The sequence below is a fragment of the Dreissena polymorpha genome, chromosome 8, assembly GCF_020536995.1.
Source record: "Dreissena polymorpha isolate Duluth1 chromosome 8, UMN_Dpol_1.0, whole genome shotgun sequence".
Classification (NCBI taxonomy): domain Eukaryota; kingdom Metazoa; phylum Mollusca; class Bivalvia; order Myida; family Dreissenidae; genus Dreissena; species Dreissena polymorpha.
The window spans coordinates 15,587,913-15,607,375 of NC_068362.1; the positions used below are offsets into that span (position 1 = coordinate 15,587,913).

At 36.0% G+C, this 19,463-nt stretch overlaps 1 protein-coding gene across 1 annotated transcript; it reads left to right on the forward strand.

The window, feature by feature from the left end:
• Nucleotides 1–124: 124 nt before the first annotated feature.
• LOC127841359 (macrophage mannose receptor 1-like) lies at nt 125–19,094 on the forward strand. Its single transcript, XM_052370168.1, has 10 exons — nt 125–1,170; nt 7,529–7,706; nt 8,573–8,701; nt 9,474–9,515; nt 12,997–13,091; nt 13,928–14,099; nt 14,259–14,402; nt 15,234–15,284; nt 16,585–16,647; nt 17,229–19,094. Exons 2-9 carry the CDS (start codon nt 7,580–7,582, stop codon nt 16,623–16,625), a joined length of 801 nt encoding a protein of 266 aa, XP_052226128.1. The 5' UTR covers nt 125–1,170; nt 7,529–7,579; the 3' UTR covers nt 16,626–16,647; nt 17,229–19,094.
• Nucleotides 19,095–19,463: the final 369 nt, after the last annotated feature.

A 19,463-nucleotide genomic window follows, 5' to 3' on the forward strand; every position in this document is an offset into this window, starting at 1 on the left:
TATTTTGCATCTTTAATGTGTGTAAATTGTGCTGAAAGATTTAGGGACAACATAAGCAGGCATTGTTCTAGCCGTGCTATGCAACTGTATATATGTTGATACATTTTAAGGACAAGACAAGTTCTTGTTGGTCAGGAAACGTGAAATTTTAGGGCACTAGTGTGACTGGAGAAGCGGATTTTAAGGTTTGTGTTGAGCCCTGAAAACGACACGATGAGTTATTTTTTACGCCATGACCCATTTTTCATATCATGCCGTCATAGAATGTTGACATCATCACAGCATCAGGGTGTACCAAATACGCTTCCATAGATTTCTGATTCTAAAACGTGATCATGTTAACATCTTTACTAAAGCTCCATCGCTGCAAAAGCTAAGCATCTTGTTAGGACAAAGCCGTTTTCAGCGTAGATTTTGTGTAACAAGAAATAAGCACTTGTTTATCATTTTAAGTAAATTCTTTAAAAGTAGGCAGCAAACAGATTGGCCCTAAGTAGTTTCTTTAAGAGAAGGCAGCAAACAGATTGACACTTCATACATCTTGAGATGTACTTGTTTTGTCATACACTTTCGTGTATAATTTCGTGAAATCGTGATAATTTAATTGCATAGTGTTGATGTTCCGCCCAAAACAAAAATGTTCTGCAGTCTGGGAATTACCTTTGACTAACTGAAGATTTGCGGCACTCAAACTTCCCGGAATGCCATTTAAATTGAAGAGCGGGATGTAAGATGCTACTTTAAATAATAATTTTTATAGGCGACAAAAATCCCGTTTTATTATCATTACGCGCGCCTGATCTTCGTTTAACGAGATCTCATCAAATAGAACAATATCACTTAAATAAACATTACAGACGCGTTCAACTTTTGTGATAAGGCGTTAAATTTACGAGGCAACATAAGCCGTTTGTTCGCGTGTTACTTTTATGTTAGTTTAGTAAGTAAATTTACATTATCCTATCGACCCACTTGTTATGAATGCACCAAATATCGCCATGCCGCTTGCTTAAACAAATACACCTTGAGAAAATTGTTGTGTTAAATAGACGGGGACACAGTGTGCATTAACTGAGCGTGGGATACCTTGAAACAGTTCAGTGCTTTACCGCAAATAGGCGGGCACGGTTGTGAATTTGTGGATTGTAAATAGAACCGTTTACCTTACAGGTAAGTTGCTTGTAATTTTTCATATATTCATTGTAACTCATGATTCAAATGCAGGATGATGAGCATTTTTGTTTCGAATAAACATATCTGTCATATTTGCATACGGGTTGAGTATGTGCAAGGAAGCGATTAGGTTTCCGATCGAATGTAAAATAGCCGATATAGATTAAACAGGTATTGATTATGTTACCTTTAAATCAATCTATTTAAAGTTAAAACGCAAAACTTCCTTTCAAAAAGTGTTTAATTCACAAAACAACTCTAAGGTATGAACAGGCAGTGACATTTGATTTTGTTACTTATAAATCACTCTATGAAAGAAACACGAGACAAGCTACTCTGCTGTAGATACTATAACCAATGTTTCAAATTCGGCCCTGTATCTCTGCTACCCGTCATCATTCAATTTCTCACATTTCAGCATCCACGCCCCACCCCGTGGCGAAATATGTGCAAAACTATCGATATAATAACATTCCTCTGTGCATTGGTTTGTGCTGAAACCGAAAAGCTCGTCGATTTCATCTTATACAAATGTTATACAGTACTAAGGTAGTTTCCTGTATTTCTATATTATTGCGGTCGTACGTGAATAAATATTACCATATATATAATCTCTATTTGACAATATCATTGCGTAAGTGTGTATACATAGGATATCATTCAATTTGATACATGTGTCATGGTATATACTACCGAACTAATATTGAGGCTATTTAAAACATCACACCCATTTACTGATACTAGATTTCACGGTTTATCACCTCATTTTAAAACAGCATTTTTCGCTATTCATGGTGTCACGAAACCCGATCTTACAATCATTTCTATATAACTCGATTTTTCGTTCATTGGTGGTTATTTTGGGGTTTAAAATTACCCTTGCGAAAAAGTTTTTTTCTCCTATTTTAACACAACCGTCATAGTATTTGCTTCATTTAACAAGCTTATTTAATTCAAACGAGAACAAATATATTTGTGAACCATGAAATGCATTTCAATAAACATAGTTACCCGGTAAATCAAAATAATATTTAAAAAAAATATGATTATGTATAATAATTATTTTGCAAAATTCTCGAAATTACCCTTTGCCGTAAAACTCCCCTCTTGAAATGACCTACCCTTCGTTGAATTCCCTTCATGGAATTTCTCGCCCCTCTGTTAAATTCGCCTGTTCGATTTCCCACTCGTATATTAAAGGGGCCTTTTCACAGATTTTGGCATTTTTTTAAACTTACTCATTAAATGCTTTATATTGATAAATGTAAACATTGGATCATAAAAGCTCCAGTAAAAAATCAAGAAAAAAAATAAAAAAAGGAAAAGAACATTGCCCGGATCAGGTTTCGAACCAGTTACCCCTGGAGTCCTGCCAGAGTCCTGAAGTAAAAACGCTTTAGCCTACTGAGCTATTCCGCCAAGTACACATTCTTGACGTATTTTATACCTTATATAAGCAATCTTCGTAGTTTCACAAACTTTAACAACAAAAACAGAACTCTCCAAATTATTCAATCGTTTCGCGTTGCAACGCTTTATAATTTTTAGGTTTTAAAATCGTCAAAAGATGCATATAATGGCTATATTAGAGCATGGTTAATGTTCAGTATTACTGTTTCCTCACAAATATCATAACTGAAACGAAAACTTACGAATCTGAAACATTTTTTTTCAATTTTGTCAATTTACCAAAGCGTGAAAAGATCCCTTTAAATTTCCCACTTGGAATGTCCAGCCCCTCTCTTCCACTTTTAGAATTCAACGCTCGTCTGTAAAAATACACTCTTGGAATTTTCCGCCCCTCTGTTAAATTTCGCTCTTGAAATGTTCAATTTACGCTGTTGGAATTTCCCACCCCTCTGTTAAATTCCGCTCTTGTAATTTTCCGCCGCTCTTGTAAATTCCGCTCTCGGAATTTCCCGCCCCTCTGTTTTATTCCCTTCTTGGAATGACCTACCACTCCGTTAAATGCTCATGGAATTACCCACCCTTCCGTATAATTCCGCTGATGGGATTTCCCACAACTCTGTAAAATTCCTCTGTTGGAATGACCTGCCCCTTTCCCTCAAATCTTAATTTGTGTTCGTATAGAGTTAATTATATACATGCTTTTTAAATCTTAAAGATATAATGGTTTAAGTAGAAACTTGACCTTTCGTTTGTGTTACATGTGTAAGATCCACTTCCTTATACATCGGTTATGAAAGGACCACTTTACCACATGAAATACGTTTTGATCTTGAATGCTTTAACCTATATATTTTTTAGCATTTCATTGTGTCTTGTTGTGTAATTTGATTTTTGATATGAAGATTCTTCCTTCAAGCGAAAAATACCATTATACACAGAATGACCATGCTTATCTGGGACATTACTGTACACACATGCATTAAGCCCTGTTTTTATAGAGCGAATCTAATATGTTTTGTCAAATGTATTGAATTTTTTTAACACTTAGATGCTCATAAAATTAGGCAAAGCTATAACCAAATTTATCTTGCTCAAAAAGTTAATAGAGTTTGCATTGGTGACTTCTAAAAAGTACCTTTCTTTTATATGACGATAAATACTGGTAATTTTATGACGAAACGCGATTTTTAGACTATCGCGGTTTATTTCTGCCATATAGTTCTTGCACATGGTTTTTGGTTTCAAGGTCGCGAACCAGAGATCGCTACTGAACGACATAAAGGCGACACTAAGGCGACAAATGTTATCATTGTCGTATTGGTGCGTTTTGTCGTTTGTGTGTGTATATTTGTCGTTCTTTCGTGTTTTCGTGCAGGCGACTATGTTCGAACCCGTCAACATGTCAGGACGATACGGCATATATCAGCCACCTTTATAGGTAGATCCTGAAATTTTCGCAGTTAAAGTATCATATTATAGTGAAAACTATTTTGCTAACATTCAATTGGAGACTTTTCTAACGCAACACGTATTCAAATCAATATAGCTCCCTTATTTTAAGGTGGATTTTGTTGAAATTTAAACCAAGAATAATTCAAAAAATAATAAACGAAATTATGTTTATTTAATTGAAATCGATTGCCAAAAAAAGAATAAAATTTAAAAATTCAAAAAAAGTCATTTCATGTCAAATGCTCAAAATCGTTCGACGTAAAATAATAACACTACACGAATATAAAAAATCGAGTGGGTAATTTAATGTGTCCTCTCGTGGTTTTTACAACGCGAGCACATCTCATTCTCATTGAAGCCACCCAGTTGTTTTTATAAAACTTTTCGGGATGTTTCGTCACCCGTCCACAAGGGATACACTTTGGGACTTTTCTATTGCAACAATTTTTTAACTTGATTGTCTTCGTTACAAATAAAGATTTTGTTTTTAAAATGTACACGTTGTTATTTGTAAAATGTACACGTTGTTATTTGTAAAATGTACTCGTTGTTATTTGTAAAATGTACACGTTGTTATTTGTCTACATTCTGAGCAAGCTCACGATAGAATCATACATCACCGACGTTCGGACGCTTTAGCATATGGGGAAGGTCGCGGTTGCGAAACGGAATATTCGTTCGAACCATATTGTTATTTTAATTAAATAATGTTGTCCTGGTGTAAGAACCCACCTAGCATGATGAAATCGAAATAAAAATATAATTATACCGCATTTCAACATTTCCTCGTGCATAAAGTCGAAACGATACCTGCCCCGCGTGCGACAGTATCCGATCGTCACGGATGAATGATTTTATCGCGAGCTTGTAGTAAGATGATCACATGTAAAAATTTAAATGAAAATCTTTACTCATAAGTGGTATATTCAAGTTTAAAAATAGTTGCGGTAGAAAAGTCTTCAAGTGTATTGTAAAATATGTTTAACCGGATGTGAATAAGCCACGAATGCTTACACTAAATCATGTATATACGAACAACTCGGTCTAAAACCGTCGTGGTTAAATTCATTCGGATTGATGTGACCTCAGAATCGTAGTTTATTCACAACTAACCAACTTAACATTCGAAAACTATTAATTAAATATATGAGGCGCGCTCTTGGAAAACGGGGTTTAATGCTTTTTGTGCGTAAAGTGTCGTCTCAGATTAATCTGTGCAGTCCACACAGGTTAATTATGACGACAATTTCCGCTTTTTTGGAATTTTTCGTTCAAATAAAGTATTTTCTAAACGAAATTCCTGTCTAGGCGGGAAGTGTCGTACCTTATTAGCCTGTGCGAACTTCACATATTAATCTGGTTCGACAATTAAACGCAAATGCATTAATCCTCGTTTTACATAGCGAGGCTCCTATTATAAAATCACAGAACAGATATCCTTTTCAAGAATGCAATGGTTTCAGTCCACGAATAATTGCTGAGAAATATAAAAGGGAAATATGAAGAACGACGAGTGATTGTTGTTATGCAGCAAAACAAAACCATTGAACGGGCGTTGAATGTCTGAATGAATACTCCTCCGGACAATTAAAGCTTTAATTGGTTGACTACAGATTTATGTAATACTGGAGGGCCTGTTGATAGCATTAGCAAACAATACTAAAGTATACTAGTTTTCAATGATGGCGTTCTTAGCTTTTGTCCCGACCTCTTTAATTGAGGTTGAAGCCCTCATTTGAACTGTAATGTTCAAGATATCGAGTGACCAAGATAAATCGACAGTAAATTCATGCACAATGCACTTTGGAACCTCTCTTGCTAACAAACAAACGTACAAACGAATCCATGCAGGTAATATCAGGTAACGACCTATTCATTTTTACGTATAAACACATCAATACTGTCATGTTAAGCCGGAATGAGCTGGGGCGGTTTCGGAATGGTCCTTGTCCACAGAAAATTCCATCGTGCCAAATCAAGATCAATTAAATATTGAGTGTTTTCCCCTGTATTTTCATGTCGATTGCATAATTATTTGCCCTTAAAAGGATTTTGATGAATACTATCTCAAATAGTTCTAACAATACTGCAATGTGACATTGGAATGAGACGTCTCCTGAAGGCGTATGTCACTTTTTTACTGTCAAAAATGGGTTCAGGGAGAGGATAATATATGAGCCGCGTTCTGAGAAACAATGTGCGTAAAGTGTAAAAATAAACACAGGCAATAACTCCCAAAATATGGAAGCACAATTGTGATTATTGTGCCAAGAAGATCTACATACCTATTGAGTAAATACCTCGTAAAGTTGTCAATATAGGCTCATTCTAAACCTGCAATTAAAATAAAATTAAAGGGTAATACAAAATATGGAAGTACTTGTTATGGTTCTTGTGCACTGCACATCTCTGAAATTAGATATGGTACCTATAAACTTTCAAGTTGATACCCCTTTCAGTTTCCGGATGTGATCTACACAAACTTTAAGAACACAAACTAAGGACCATAATTCTAAAAGTATGGAAGCAAGAGTAACAGTACTTGAACACTGCAATTGCCCCTTCCCCCCTACCCAATAAGATCTACCTACATATTAATACTTAAGTTGACATCGCCTTAATTTTTCAAGATATTCTCCAAATAACATTTAAATATAAAATGAACTAAATAAATCATGCTATAGAATGTCTAGTTGAGAAGGGGGCATAACTTTTGTACTTGTGCACACAGGTGGAAACCAATAGCACCTGCACAAATCCATATCATGAGAACCAATGCTTGTTAGTCTGAATAATCTACATTAAAAGATGTTGAACCCCTCTGCAAAAGTGTGGTCTATAGGCAGACAGACTTCCACGTACCGGGGCGGGTATCATTAATATTCTGGTGCAAACACTTACATGTCATACTTCAATCAAAAGAACATTATAATATAAAGCAAAACTGTTTCAAACGACAGTAAAAGCAAAAACTTCCGCGAAGTGAAAAATACACCTTTCTTAGCCTTTCGATCCACAATAACAGCTTGTCATCTGTTACTTGACGCCACTAGCCAAATTTGCCCACAACAAGGCTCATATTGTTGTGGACGGCCATCTAAACTTTGACTTCCTCGTGTGCTTCTCGAGCTAAATTCCACCATATCAGTATAGCAGATATTGGGGATATTATTTTTGATCGATTCCAATAAAAAGCTTCGTATATATTAATCGCAACGTTTTTATTTATAAATATTATTGAACCTCGCTTTAGCTTTAAGCTTTTGTAGTTTTCATCGAAAGGAAGTCTCTTTTTAAAATAGAAAAAAAAGTTTGGACGGGTAGCATTGTCTCTGATTAGCCTGTGTTGAATATTAGTCTAATCTGGGACAATACTTTACGCAAAATCATGAAATCCCGTTTACACAGGGTGAGTCTCATTTTAATACTCTGTGGTATGTTTACAGGTAACATTATAGCCTCACGATAAAAATTACACTGCATGTTTTTGCAGAATGAGCTGTCGGTGATACTGTGTGTCTGACGACAATAGAATCGGGGGACAATGAGCAACACAGTGAATTATTCGAAGAAAAAGGAAGAGACTAACTTCCAAGCCGCGGAAGAACACCACGCTGCTGGAAAGAAGCAAAAGACAAGAAAAGAACGTAAAGGAGATGGGTTAATAAAAGGTTGGCATATGTTGCGATGTCTAAAAGGATGGGACATCTTTTAAATAATATAACCTTTACATCGAGGATAAATAATTAACAGATCATGAATTATGAGTTGGTAAGTCGCTCTCAAGATGACGCCCCTTGATCCAAGGTTAAGGTCCTTACTAAAGCCTCAAAACTCAAATACAAGAAACCAATATAAAATGCTTGTTCAGTGAAAAGCTTTTTAACAGCATGGTTGTTAGTTTTGAATAACCTAACCGAAATTACTTCGTTTTTGAACTGGTATACCACACGCAAAACATATGGGTTTTACGTGGAAGATCAAGGTCAAAAGTAAATTATAACAATGGTGAAATTAGTCCAAGGTTAATGCTTACATTTGGGATAACTTTAATGAAAAGGTGCGCAACACTTAAGTACATGTTGTTTGGTCTTAGGTCAAGGTCACGCTTTAAGGTCACATAAAAAATTGAGCCATAAGCGCTGATCTGATGCTATGAATCACGGTTTGTCGTACAACATCCTTATGACTATTGTTAAGGCCATAGTTCAATATCAAGTATTTGTCGATAGAATAGTTACCTCATCAATGGAAAGATTGTTAAAAATTGACAAAATAATTGTCATGACGGTTTGCATATGTTATCAAAGCGTCGGGTCCATCCGTCCACCGTTAAGGTGACATTCAAATATCTCGTTGAAGTAATAGTATTTTAAGATCGCCATCATGAAATGTAGGAGTAAAGCATCTATATAGCATTGTTATTAGTTTACTCTCATGTGACCTTTATCCGGCCGCCACACCCGGGTTGTTGTCTACTGATTTTGTTTTTCATTTACGAACTAAATGCATTAAAATATAATTTCCTTTATTCAAGGTCAGGCAGACGACAGAGAATACCTGTCCTGGTTTCAAAGGAACCGTCGCCTGGTGATAATCGTTGCCATAGTTACCGTCCTCATAATTGCTGCAATAGTTGCCATCGTCGTGGCCTTATTAGTCGCAGGTATGTTTTATATCAATTCCATGTAAATATAATCTAACCTACCAATATGTCACCGGATTTAAGCGATCACCTTGCATAAGCGGTCAGTCTAGATACCCTCGACGAAAATTAGTCATGATTTCACCTGAGTTGAACAGTCACCTACCGTATGCAGCTTACCGCCAGCATATGTTACAATGAACGTTTCGGGATGCTGTCATTGCGAGGTGGGAGAAAAGTGAACATTCAAACCACTCTGACTCGTTGGTCTCGCATCTCTGGAGATTGTGTGTATAGCGCAATTGTAAAACGGGGCGTAGTAACGGGGTTCTATGGATTAGTCGTTAAATAAAGATTTAGAGTCTATATTTGCGAAATACACTTTTTGACATTATTAAAACATTTTAGCTGCGCTCTGGGAATACGGGACTTAATGCATTTACGTAAAGTGTCGTGCTAATTAGTAACGACACTTTCCGTTTTTATTGAAATTTCCGTTTAAAGAAAGTCTGTTCTAAACGAAAATCCAGTCTAGGCGGAAAGTGTCGTCCCTGATTAACATGTTCAGGCTGCACATGCTGATCTGGAATGACATTGAACGCACATGCATTAAGCCCTGTTTTCCCAGAGTAAGGCCCATATTCATGCACACATATTGCGACTTTTTGCGTCTTCTTTCAGTCCGGTCTAGCATGTGTATTTTAAATCCGCAATATAGTACTTATGCAGTTATGATGCATTGTTTCTTTGTGATGATTAAGAGTTTTTATCACATTTTGCAATATTTTTTCAGGTTCCAAATCAGATTCGCCGGACAGCTCTCAGCCAGTTCGAAGTGAGTACGTAAGAAAAACGGGTTTAATGCATGTGCGTAAATTTTCGTCCCAGATCAGCCTGTGCAGTCATATCACATGTTGACATATCTAGTTGGCTATTTTGTGAAAATGCCTATTATTAAAGAAAATTAAACACAACAACGACAACAGCAACACAGTATCTCGTAAAAAATCTCTTTGAAACAAACTCTTTTAACATTTCATAAATACACATGAACGGGAATGTTGCTGAAAAATCTCTTTCATTCAAACATTATGGAGTATGAGAGAAATATAGGTCATGTATAATAACATACATGTATTCATAACCCGTATTTTATCAATGGGTGTATTCATATTTCGCTGCGTTGGCGTTTCCTATCCGTACAATATATTTTAAACAGGAATAAATGTTAACTTGATAAAATTCTTTCGTGTAGATCTACGTAATTGAAACGTTTTCAATGATTTGAGCTGCGTTCTGGGAAAACTGGGCTTAATGCATGTGCGTAAAGTGTCGTTCTAGATAAGCTTGTGCAGTCCGCACAGTCTAATCAGGGAGGACAATTTCCGCCTAAATTGGATATTTTTTTAGAAGAGACTTTCTTTTAAACGAAAACTTCCATAAAATCGGTAGTGTCGTCCCAGATAAGCCTGTACGGAGTTCTACCGCTAATCTGAGAGGGCACTTAACGCAAAGCATTTCACACCTTTTTTCCCGGAACGAGGGTAATTTTCATCGTCAAATACTGTTTGAGAGTGCTTTTTGCGAGTGACATGGGCCATAGACGCATTTATAGTGTCAGGGTTGTAGGGTGTAACATGCGTCTGTTGGCCCATCCGATCTACCTTTGAAATTCGAAATCCGAGATCAATGTTTTGGGGTTTGTAGGATTTACTTTATCTTGTACAGAAAATTTCCGTTATTAATGTTTTATTTATAGTTATTGTCTACTTTGGTACCGTTCACTTTAATTATGTTAACAGGAATTAAGTAATATATTTTAGTTTTGTGTTTTCTCTTTGTCATACTAAATGAAACAAACATTAATAGTGATAGTGAGAACCCTTTTATCATTTGTATATATGAGCCGGTATTCACCCTTTAATTGATTCTGTTATTGCACGGTATATGAATCCCATTTATGGACATAGATGGTGGTTAACGATGATACATCAATGACTTGGTCATTGCCAGCAGGGCCGTGTCTGGACGTATGTTGAGTGAACGAACACTAGCTAGAGGAGGCATGATCCATCGAACAATAATCCCCTTGTAAAGCCATAGAAGCTTTTCAGATGTTAATTGATAACTTAATCTATAAAAGGGACTGTCAACCACGAATGACGAAAAAACAAAAGTTCTAAAATACCGTATTTTTTTACAATTATTACTTTACATTGATTAAAATTTCACGACTGGTATATTACATTACTTGAAAAAAGTTCATATTTTCAGTATATTCGGTAATAAAATTTCGCGATGTGAAATCGAAAGGACGTCGCGGAAATAGGTGACATAACGATATACACACTACAAATAACGCAAGTAGATTGATCATTTTATATATAAAATATATAAAATTCACTACGCATGCACAATATGAATTCCTGGGTTTACCACGCGACGATGATGATCAATCTACTGGCGTTATTTATAGTTAACTGGTAGTTACCTGGTAGACATACCCAGTAAAATTTATTACCGAATATACTAAAAATATGAACACTTAACAACTTTTTTTCAAGTAATGTAATATACCAGTCGTGATATTTTAATCAATATAAACTAATAATTGTGAAAGTATACGGTATTTTACAACTTTTCTTTTCTTCGTCGTCGTGGTTGACAGTCCCTTTAATATAATAGTTTAACATGAAATATAAGAAAGATGCTGTTTTAGTGTTAAGGTCAATCTGTCACATCTCTGTTGTATGTACTTAGATGACCATGGTATGCCTAAGTCGGGTACGGCGTCTGTTTTTCAAGCTCAACTAAGCACACATTTGTAATGCAAAGCTTTTAGGATACCGTGTTTAATAAAAAATTACAGCAATGATCCTTGGGTGACTACGGCGGCATAAAGTTGACATACACTCCTTTTTTTAATTGTCATCCTCCTTTTTTCTATCCCGTTCCCACGACATACTTACTCAAGGGAACGACTTACTAACTCGTGGGAACGAGTTAGCTATGTCGTAGGAACGACTTACTTAGTCAAGGAAACGAGATAGAAAAGGATCATCATCATCATCATCATCATCATCATCATCATCATCATCATCATCATCATCATCATCATCATCATCATCATCTTCTTCTTCTTCTTCTTCTTCTTCTTCTTCTTATTCTTCTTCTTCCTCTTCTTCTTCTTCTTCCTCTTCTACTTCTTCTTTTCTTCTTCTTCTTCTTCTTCTTCAAACATTGTGGAATGGCCGACTGTCGACGCGACACACGCCAATAACCAAACACGCACGAAAGTCTATCAAAAACAAATCGCCTGTTGTACAATGTCATATGTTGCGTTGAAATGTATTGTATCGCCTTGAATATATTGTGCCTTTCACATGCGATTTAAATCGACGATCGAAACGTACACAATATTTGCGCAACACAAAGTGGAGTTTCATTGTACATCGTTATATACAGTATTGGTCACGTGTATCGCTTTGAATGTCGTGTCTAGTACTTACATGATATAAGTACACAATTCCGCGATATATAATTCCGGGAGCATGGAATGACTAACATTCGACCACTTGGTACTCGTATATCCTGTATCAATACAGCTTGAAACGATTTTCGAGAGCACTTCAATAGTGTACGTTGACTCGATCTGATATAAGTAACAGAACAGAACAAAACAGAACAGAAATAAATATTGTATTCACTTAAGCATATAACTGCTCATCGTGATAACACAAATAAGTAAATCTCTGTGCGTGAACGTTTGGATTCGGCGTCATTTTTTCTGTTCGTTTCACGTCGATAAGAAATGGAGTTAAATCGCACTTTAATTGTTGTTGTTGTTTCGCTTGCATTGTGTTTTATGGAAGGTAAATATGTTTACGGATTGAATTTGTGCTTCATATTGAAGCTATTATGAATAAGAACAGATCCAGTATGTTTGTGTGTAGTCATGTTGGTCGTATTGTTAGTTTCGATGGTATTTCTTATCGCAAAGTAAGTACATGATATATAACAGTAGTATAAGCAGCCGCAGCAACAACAACACCAGAATTGGCAGCAGTAAAAGTATTAGTAGCATTAGAAGCATATACTCCACTACTACCATCCGACCTCCCGCTCTTGCATCGTCATAATCACGATCTTCATCATTATAATCATCACCACCACTATAATTACCTTCTCTACTACCAACATCATCAGCAACATCACTCTGCTATAACAATAAACATCACGAATTCTTTCATTATCAACCTTAAAACATATCACCACAGCAAACTCCACGGCAACAACAATCCGCTTTCCATTTGCAGCCCTTTCCGACTGCCCAAATATTGAAGACAAGGAACGCAATAGCATCGTGATCGGGTCCATGTGCTATCACTACGTGGATTCAACGACAACCAGGGTAAAGGAATTAATAAATCAGTGTTTTATTTATAGCGTGAGTGTGTGTGTGAGGGAGCGAGTGATTGTTTGTGTGAGTGAGTGAGTGAGTGAGTGAGTGAGTGAGTGAGTGAGTGAGTGAGTGAGTGAGTGAGTGAGTGAGTGAGTGACTGAGTGAGTGAGTGAGTTCAACAGATGGTATTGGTGGAGGTGGTGGTGATGATTATTAAAATCGACGTCGTCGTGTGTATCAATTATTTGTAATAATTTGCATAGATAGGTTTGAATTATCTGAGTGTAGAAAGTAAATTCGAGCATTTGCAGATATACACCCGGTATATTACTTATTTTATGCAAAGCAAAAGAGTTAAGTGTTTATAATGTTTGAACAATACATCCGAAATACATTTTCTTGCACTCGTGTAAATACTAAATTTATCCTTTTCAAAGATTATATTAAGCGTGACCACACACTAAAACACGTTATTCCCTGTATATATATGAACCAAGATTTGGGGGAAAAAGGAGCTTAATGCATGTGCGTAAAGTATCTTCCCAGATTGGCCTGTGCGGAAGATGCATGTCCGTAAAGTGTCGTCCAAGATAAGCCCTGGCATTCCGCACAGGTTAATCAGGGAAGACACTTTTTGCCCAAACTGGATTTTCGCTAAGAAGGGACTTCTCTTAAAATAAAAATACCCGGTGCCATACAAGCGGAAGTGTCGTCTAATGATTAGCCTGGGCAGACAGCACAGGCTTATTTCTGACGACACTTTTCGCAGATGCACTTGATTCCGTTTTTTAGAGCGGGGCTCATTTTTAAATGATGGTGTTAATATTCAGATTAATTTTCTTAAGGTCACCTACGACGAGGCCCAGGCGGACTGCAAAACAAGGAGTAGCAATCTGATGACGATTGCGGACAACTCCACGCAGACGACACTAGTGACGAAACTAACCGACCTCTCGGATTATCACACGATACTTCTCGGTCTTAAGAAGTACGAGAACGCCTGGCGATGGATCACAGGTAGGATATTTTACGTAATTATCGGGAATTGCTACCCTGCAGTTTAATTGTGACCTTTATTTCCGTGTCACAAACGTGACTTTTTCGTCTAATTGAAGCGCTTATGTTGTGTACCTATAAACTTCCGTCCGTGTAACGTGATGGCTATTAAATTTGCAGGAAAGCCGTTAACATACGTTAATTGGAACCCAAAGTCGAACACTTCCGGAGATTGCGCGGCCATGCGCCTGGACAAAGGCGGCTTGTGGGAACCAGTCGGATGCGGAAAGACGGACTGGTACACTGTGTACGTGTGTGAATACAGTAAGTAAATACTCACATGGGTCCCGATTTACTAACCTATTCAGTTAAAAGCTATTTATTTTAGCTCAATGGCATCGACAGCTTTTTTGCACGCGTCCGATTCCGTTTCTTGGGTAAAACTAGTACTCCGTGTCTTTTGGGTAGATCACAGACGGCGACCTTTGACCTAGTTTTTCACACAGCTCATTTGATAAATTCACAGATTCGGCAGTTATGTTTTTTTTATTAATTTGCGGAAATTATGTATTTATTTGAAAATAGTTTTTAATGACTGTAAAAGTGTTTTAAACAGATTTTAACAGCGACTTTCAAGTAAAGACAATACAATGAATTTAAATAAACTCATGTGTGCGTAAGCCTACTTATTATCATTCTCATCAACGTCATCACCATAATAATGATCATCATCAGTTTATTCATAATACATCATAATTCATTCATTATATCAATCATACGATTCATCATTATCACGAGAATCGTCTTCATGATCCCCATCATGATCAACATCATATTCAACATCTCTGTGTCATAATTTTGTATCTTTTTTATTTATTCATTGAGCTTTCAGCTGTTGATACCTCTGCCATTTACGCTCTTCTTACACCGTAATATAAAAGTGTACATACGTTAATACATGCGTACATTTTTACTCATCAAAATAGCATACTGATGAAGTACTTTATACGACTTCCTTTATTTCCATAAACAGCGTAAACACGTCCGTTACTCATTGTTTTCGTTTGAGTGCTTAGTTGTTCAATTTATAATATTTCAAAGAACCCAGTAATAAGTGCGTCAATGCGTACAAGTATATTGATTTTGTTTTTCTAGCTCCGAGCGGAAGTTCAAGTGGACACTTAACTACGTTCAGTATTCTCATGCGTAAGTGCCCGGATAATGTCTCGTGTAACTAAGACGCGTTCTATGAAAGCTGGGCTTAATGCATTTTCATAAAGTATCGTCCCAGGTTTAGAAGAGATTTCTTTATTTCAATGAAATATTACATAAAAGCGGAAAGTGTCGTTCCCGGTTAGGCTATGCGGACCGCACAGGCTAATCTGGGGCGATACTTATCAGCACATGCATTAAGCCCTGTTTTCTCACAGTGAAGCATGATTATAGTCTGCGTATATATTTTGATGGCATACCTTCTGTGCATTATATGCATTTATATATATGTATTTATTTATTTCTGTAACTATGTCCATTTATAGCGCCTTACATTTTCCTATGCTTAAAATTGGTCATTTGGTGACCCAGGCAAGTACATGTACCACTACAACACAGGAAAATGTAGTGCGCTTACTATGGAAAGCCATTACGGACTTCATATGACTGTTGTCGTTGTTTGCAGTACATTAACCATTATTATCAGTGGAATATACATTATGCTTTGTGCAATTTTCTTTACGTTCGGTACATTCGTCATAACGTGCAGCAGTAACATAATTATGTGCAGTAGAAACAACATTACGTGCTGTGCAAACACATAATGACGAATGTACCGAACGTAAAGACGTTTGCACAGCGCATAATGATAAAACTACTACACATAATGTTGAATGTACAGAACGTCAAGAAGTGTGGATAAAACATATTTCGCGTAATGCTTTAACTACTGCATTTAATGAGGAATGTACCGAACGTAAAGAAAATTGCACAAAGCATAATGTATATTCCACTGAAAATAATGATTAATGCACTGCAAACAACGACAACAGTCATATGAAGTCAGTAATGGCGTTCCATAGCTTACCACTTGACCTTTGTTTACGCAGTGTTCGTTGTCACACAATTCAATTCACTGTTCTAAAACGATGTATGGTTATAGTCAAACGACTGGTCAAGTAAATGGTACAAGTAGTAGTTGTTAAGTTGTGTTAACACATACGTTGTAAATAACATGTGCGTTTAAACCACACAAAAGTTAGGTTTCAACATGTTTTAGTTATGAATTTAAATACATGTACACAGTTTTTGTACAAGACGCGCCCATTGGAAGCCACAGTTAAAATTCCCTTTGTTAACAGTGTTAGTCAGTTAATAGATGTACACAAACTATGTAACGTTTTCAACAATACTGTCTAAGCAGAATTTGCAACAGGGGAACAACAGCTCATATAACATGTTTTTGTATATCCGTTGAAATTAATAACTAAAATCTTCTTTAACTTTCTTTCAGACGTTGCGATCTCACTATTGATAACACTTAGTAGAGTGTAGCCGACTGATGGCGGTTAGCCTAGTAAGTATGCACACTGTTGCCATTCTATACATAGATGGTGACGTCACTAAGTAAGACCGGTGTGACACAATGCACTGTTGCCGATTGCCTCCATCGCCTACTAGTCTATGCTGGTGAAACTTTGTGATTCCGATTTACAACATTGAGTATTACATGTAAAATATAATAGCTCACAAAACAATCGTTCATTTACATGTGATTTAGAAGGAAAAAAACCCACCTAAGTTAATTAAAGTAGTTTTTTTTTTCTTCAAAATTATCATTTAAATTGTGGTTAAAATATACCAGAGAAGTAGTTAGACCTCGAACAATATAACATATTAATTGAGTTGACTACATGAATCATTTGTTGTTAACGATTTGTGACATTTTCGGACCATTCATACAGCTCTGGTGAGCCTGGGTAGTATGGTGGCTATTCGTCAATATTTGTCTCGTTCTGTCATAACTAAGCTAAATGCTTGTGCGTAAACTGTCGTCCCAGATTAGCATGTGCAGTGCGCACATGCTATCAGGGACGACACTTACCGCTTTTATGGTATTTTCGTTTAAATGAAGTCTCTTTTTTGTCGCAAATGCAGCTAAGATGGAAAGTGTCGTCCCACAGAGGTGCCAAAAGAAAGAAATGAGGCTAAAATGATATGGCTGAGGCAGCACTCCATCGACGCTTTAGATGAGAACAGCCAATAGAACATAGACATCAGGGACTAACATTACTGATCATTCATTTGTCCATGTATATTCTTTGTTGAATGTTTAAGTTGTTTGTATACAACTTTATGATAGTATTGATTATATTAGTTGATTTACGGCTTGAATGTTGCATTTATAAGGAATTAAAATGGGACATTTTTCCGTTTTAAAAACGGAAACATATTTCGTTGCTATGGATCTTTAAAATATGATAGTGTAGAGTATACCTATATGATGTAACTACTGATAAAATAGTGTTTTGATTTCAAACGATGTTGACATATGCTACATAATGTATGGTGTGTCATTTTGTTTAACAGTTTTCAAGCTTGTATCTACAAAGCATACTTTTTCTCGAATTAAATATATGTTAATCTAATACTGTACAAATAGTGTGCGCTTGTCTAAAAATGCGCTATTGTTCACCTTCCCATATGGAAACATATAATTATGTATACTTTTGGATAAAAAAAGAGATAGCCTTACAACATTATTGTCCATTTAAAAACTTATATATTCGTGTGTCTTTTTTGCAGTTCGATGCAAAGACAAAATACAGCATGCGTTTATCGATTTTACTCGGATAAATGACTTGTAAAAATTAATATTACTATGTAAGTGTTCACAGCATATTTTATGAAATTAATGAAGAAGAAAGCAACAGCAAACAAATTAGGACACATATATAGGTTAGATTATCCAAATGATCTGAATTTTATTATTATTTTGATATTTAAGATCCAGATGTTCATTTCATTATGTGTACCGGGGTATTCAATGTACGGCTTTTAACTTTAGATATGCAATTACTTGTACATTCTGAATTTTTCAATTTTTCATTTCTTATTAGATGCTTAATAGCATGAGAAATTTCAAATTGTTTCTTAACCGCTATTTTAATTTTGATCAACGAAAAAAGAAACCTTAATGAAATATGATATGGTTAATACAATTTGCATGGCGCGTGCTACTAATATTAATAGGTGTTTGCAATATCAACTAATATGACAAACTAAACGTATCAGTGAATATGAAATTTCCTTCAGTTTTTCAATCTTTTGCGTTCAGACCATGAATGTATACAATGACTTGAATATGCAAAAGTTTGATTAACATAAATTGGAGTCGTGTTCTGAGAAAATTGGGCATAATGCATGTGCGTAAAGTGTCGTCCCAGATTAGCCTGTGCAGTCCACACAGGCTAATCAGGGGCGACACTTTCCACCCAAATTGGATTTTTGCTAAGAAAAGACTTTATTTAAACGAAAAATGTTTCGGACTGCACAGACTAATCTGGGACGACATTTTACGCACATGCATTAAGCCCAGTTTTCTCAGAACACGACCCATATTATTCGTTTCCATTTGGTGCTCTATCGCGTTTGATAAGCGGGTATGTTTTCGTCAATGTGCATGCATCCCAAATGCGTGTATATGCCGTCTGCACAGAATAATAACGGGATGACATTTACCGCTTTCATTGTATTTTTCGTATAAACGAATCTTTTGTGCGTCTGAAAAATTCACTTTAGACGGAAAGGGTCGTCCCTTATCAGCCTGTGCGGGCACATGCAGAAAGCCCCTTGTCCCATAGCGCGATTAATTTGTAAATTGTTAAATATCAGCATCAGAAATTTTCATCATCACCCGGGACGAATATGTGTATAAAGCAACTATGTTTATTTATGTGTTATGTATTTTCATGTTATTATAACCTTATACTTATTTGCATTTAAATACACGTATAAAGTATATGGGTGCGTTATTTAAAAAGTATAAACTAGTTTCGAGTCGTTTTGTTTACTTTATAATTATGTTTTCAATTGTTATTATACTCATATTGAACTCGACACAATATATGTAAAGGCGTATTTCATATTGAAATATATGTAAGCATGTAAATGTATATTTTTCTATTGCAATCAATAAAAAATAAAAATAAACCTGTGTGTAGCTGTCTGTACATGTTACAAACACGAAACATACAGGTGTTACGACATTGGTCTAGTATAACAAACATACTTCAACAAACATACTTCATGTAAAATTATGACTCAACCTTGTATTTTTCTCCTTTTTGACGATGCTGGAACAGCAGCGTCCAAGGTTTGATAATCACCTAA

What these genes read in the sequence shown, in the direction of transcription:
- LOC127841359 (XM_052370168.1), top strand. Translation starts at nt 7,580, where the DNA reads ATGAGCAACACAGTGAATTATTCGAAGAAAAAGGAAGAGACTAACTTC. An exon ending in AGGAGATGGGTTAATAAAAG is followed by an intron (nt 7,707 to 8,572) that starts GTTGGCATATGT and finishes CCTTTATTCAAG; the next exon opens with GTCAGGCAGACGACAGAGAA. An exon ending in TACGTTCAGTATTCTCATGC is followed by an intron (nt 15,285 to 16,584) that starts GTAAGTGCCCGG and finishes ACTTTCTTTCAG; the next exon opens with ACGTTGCGATCTCACTATTG.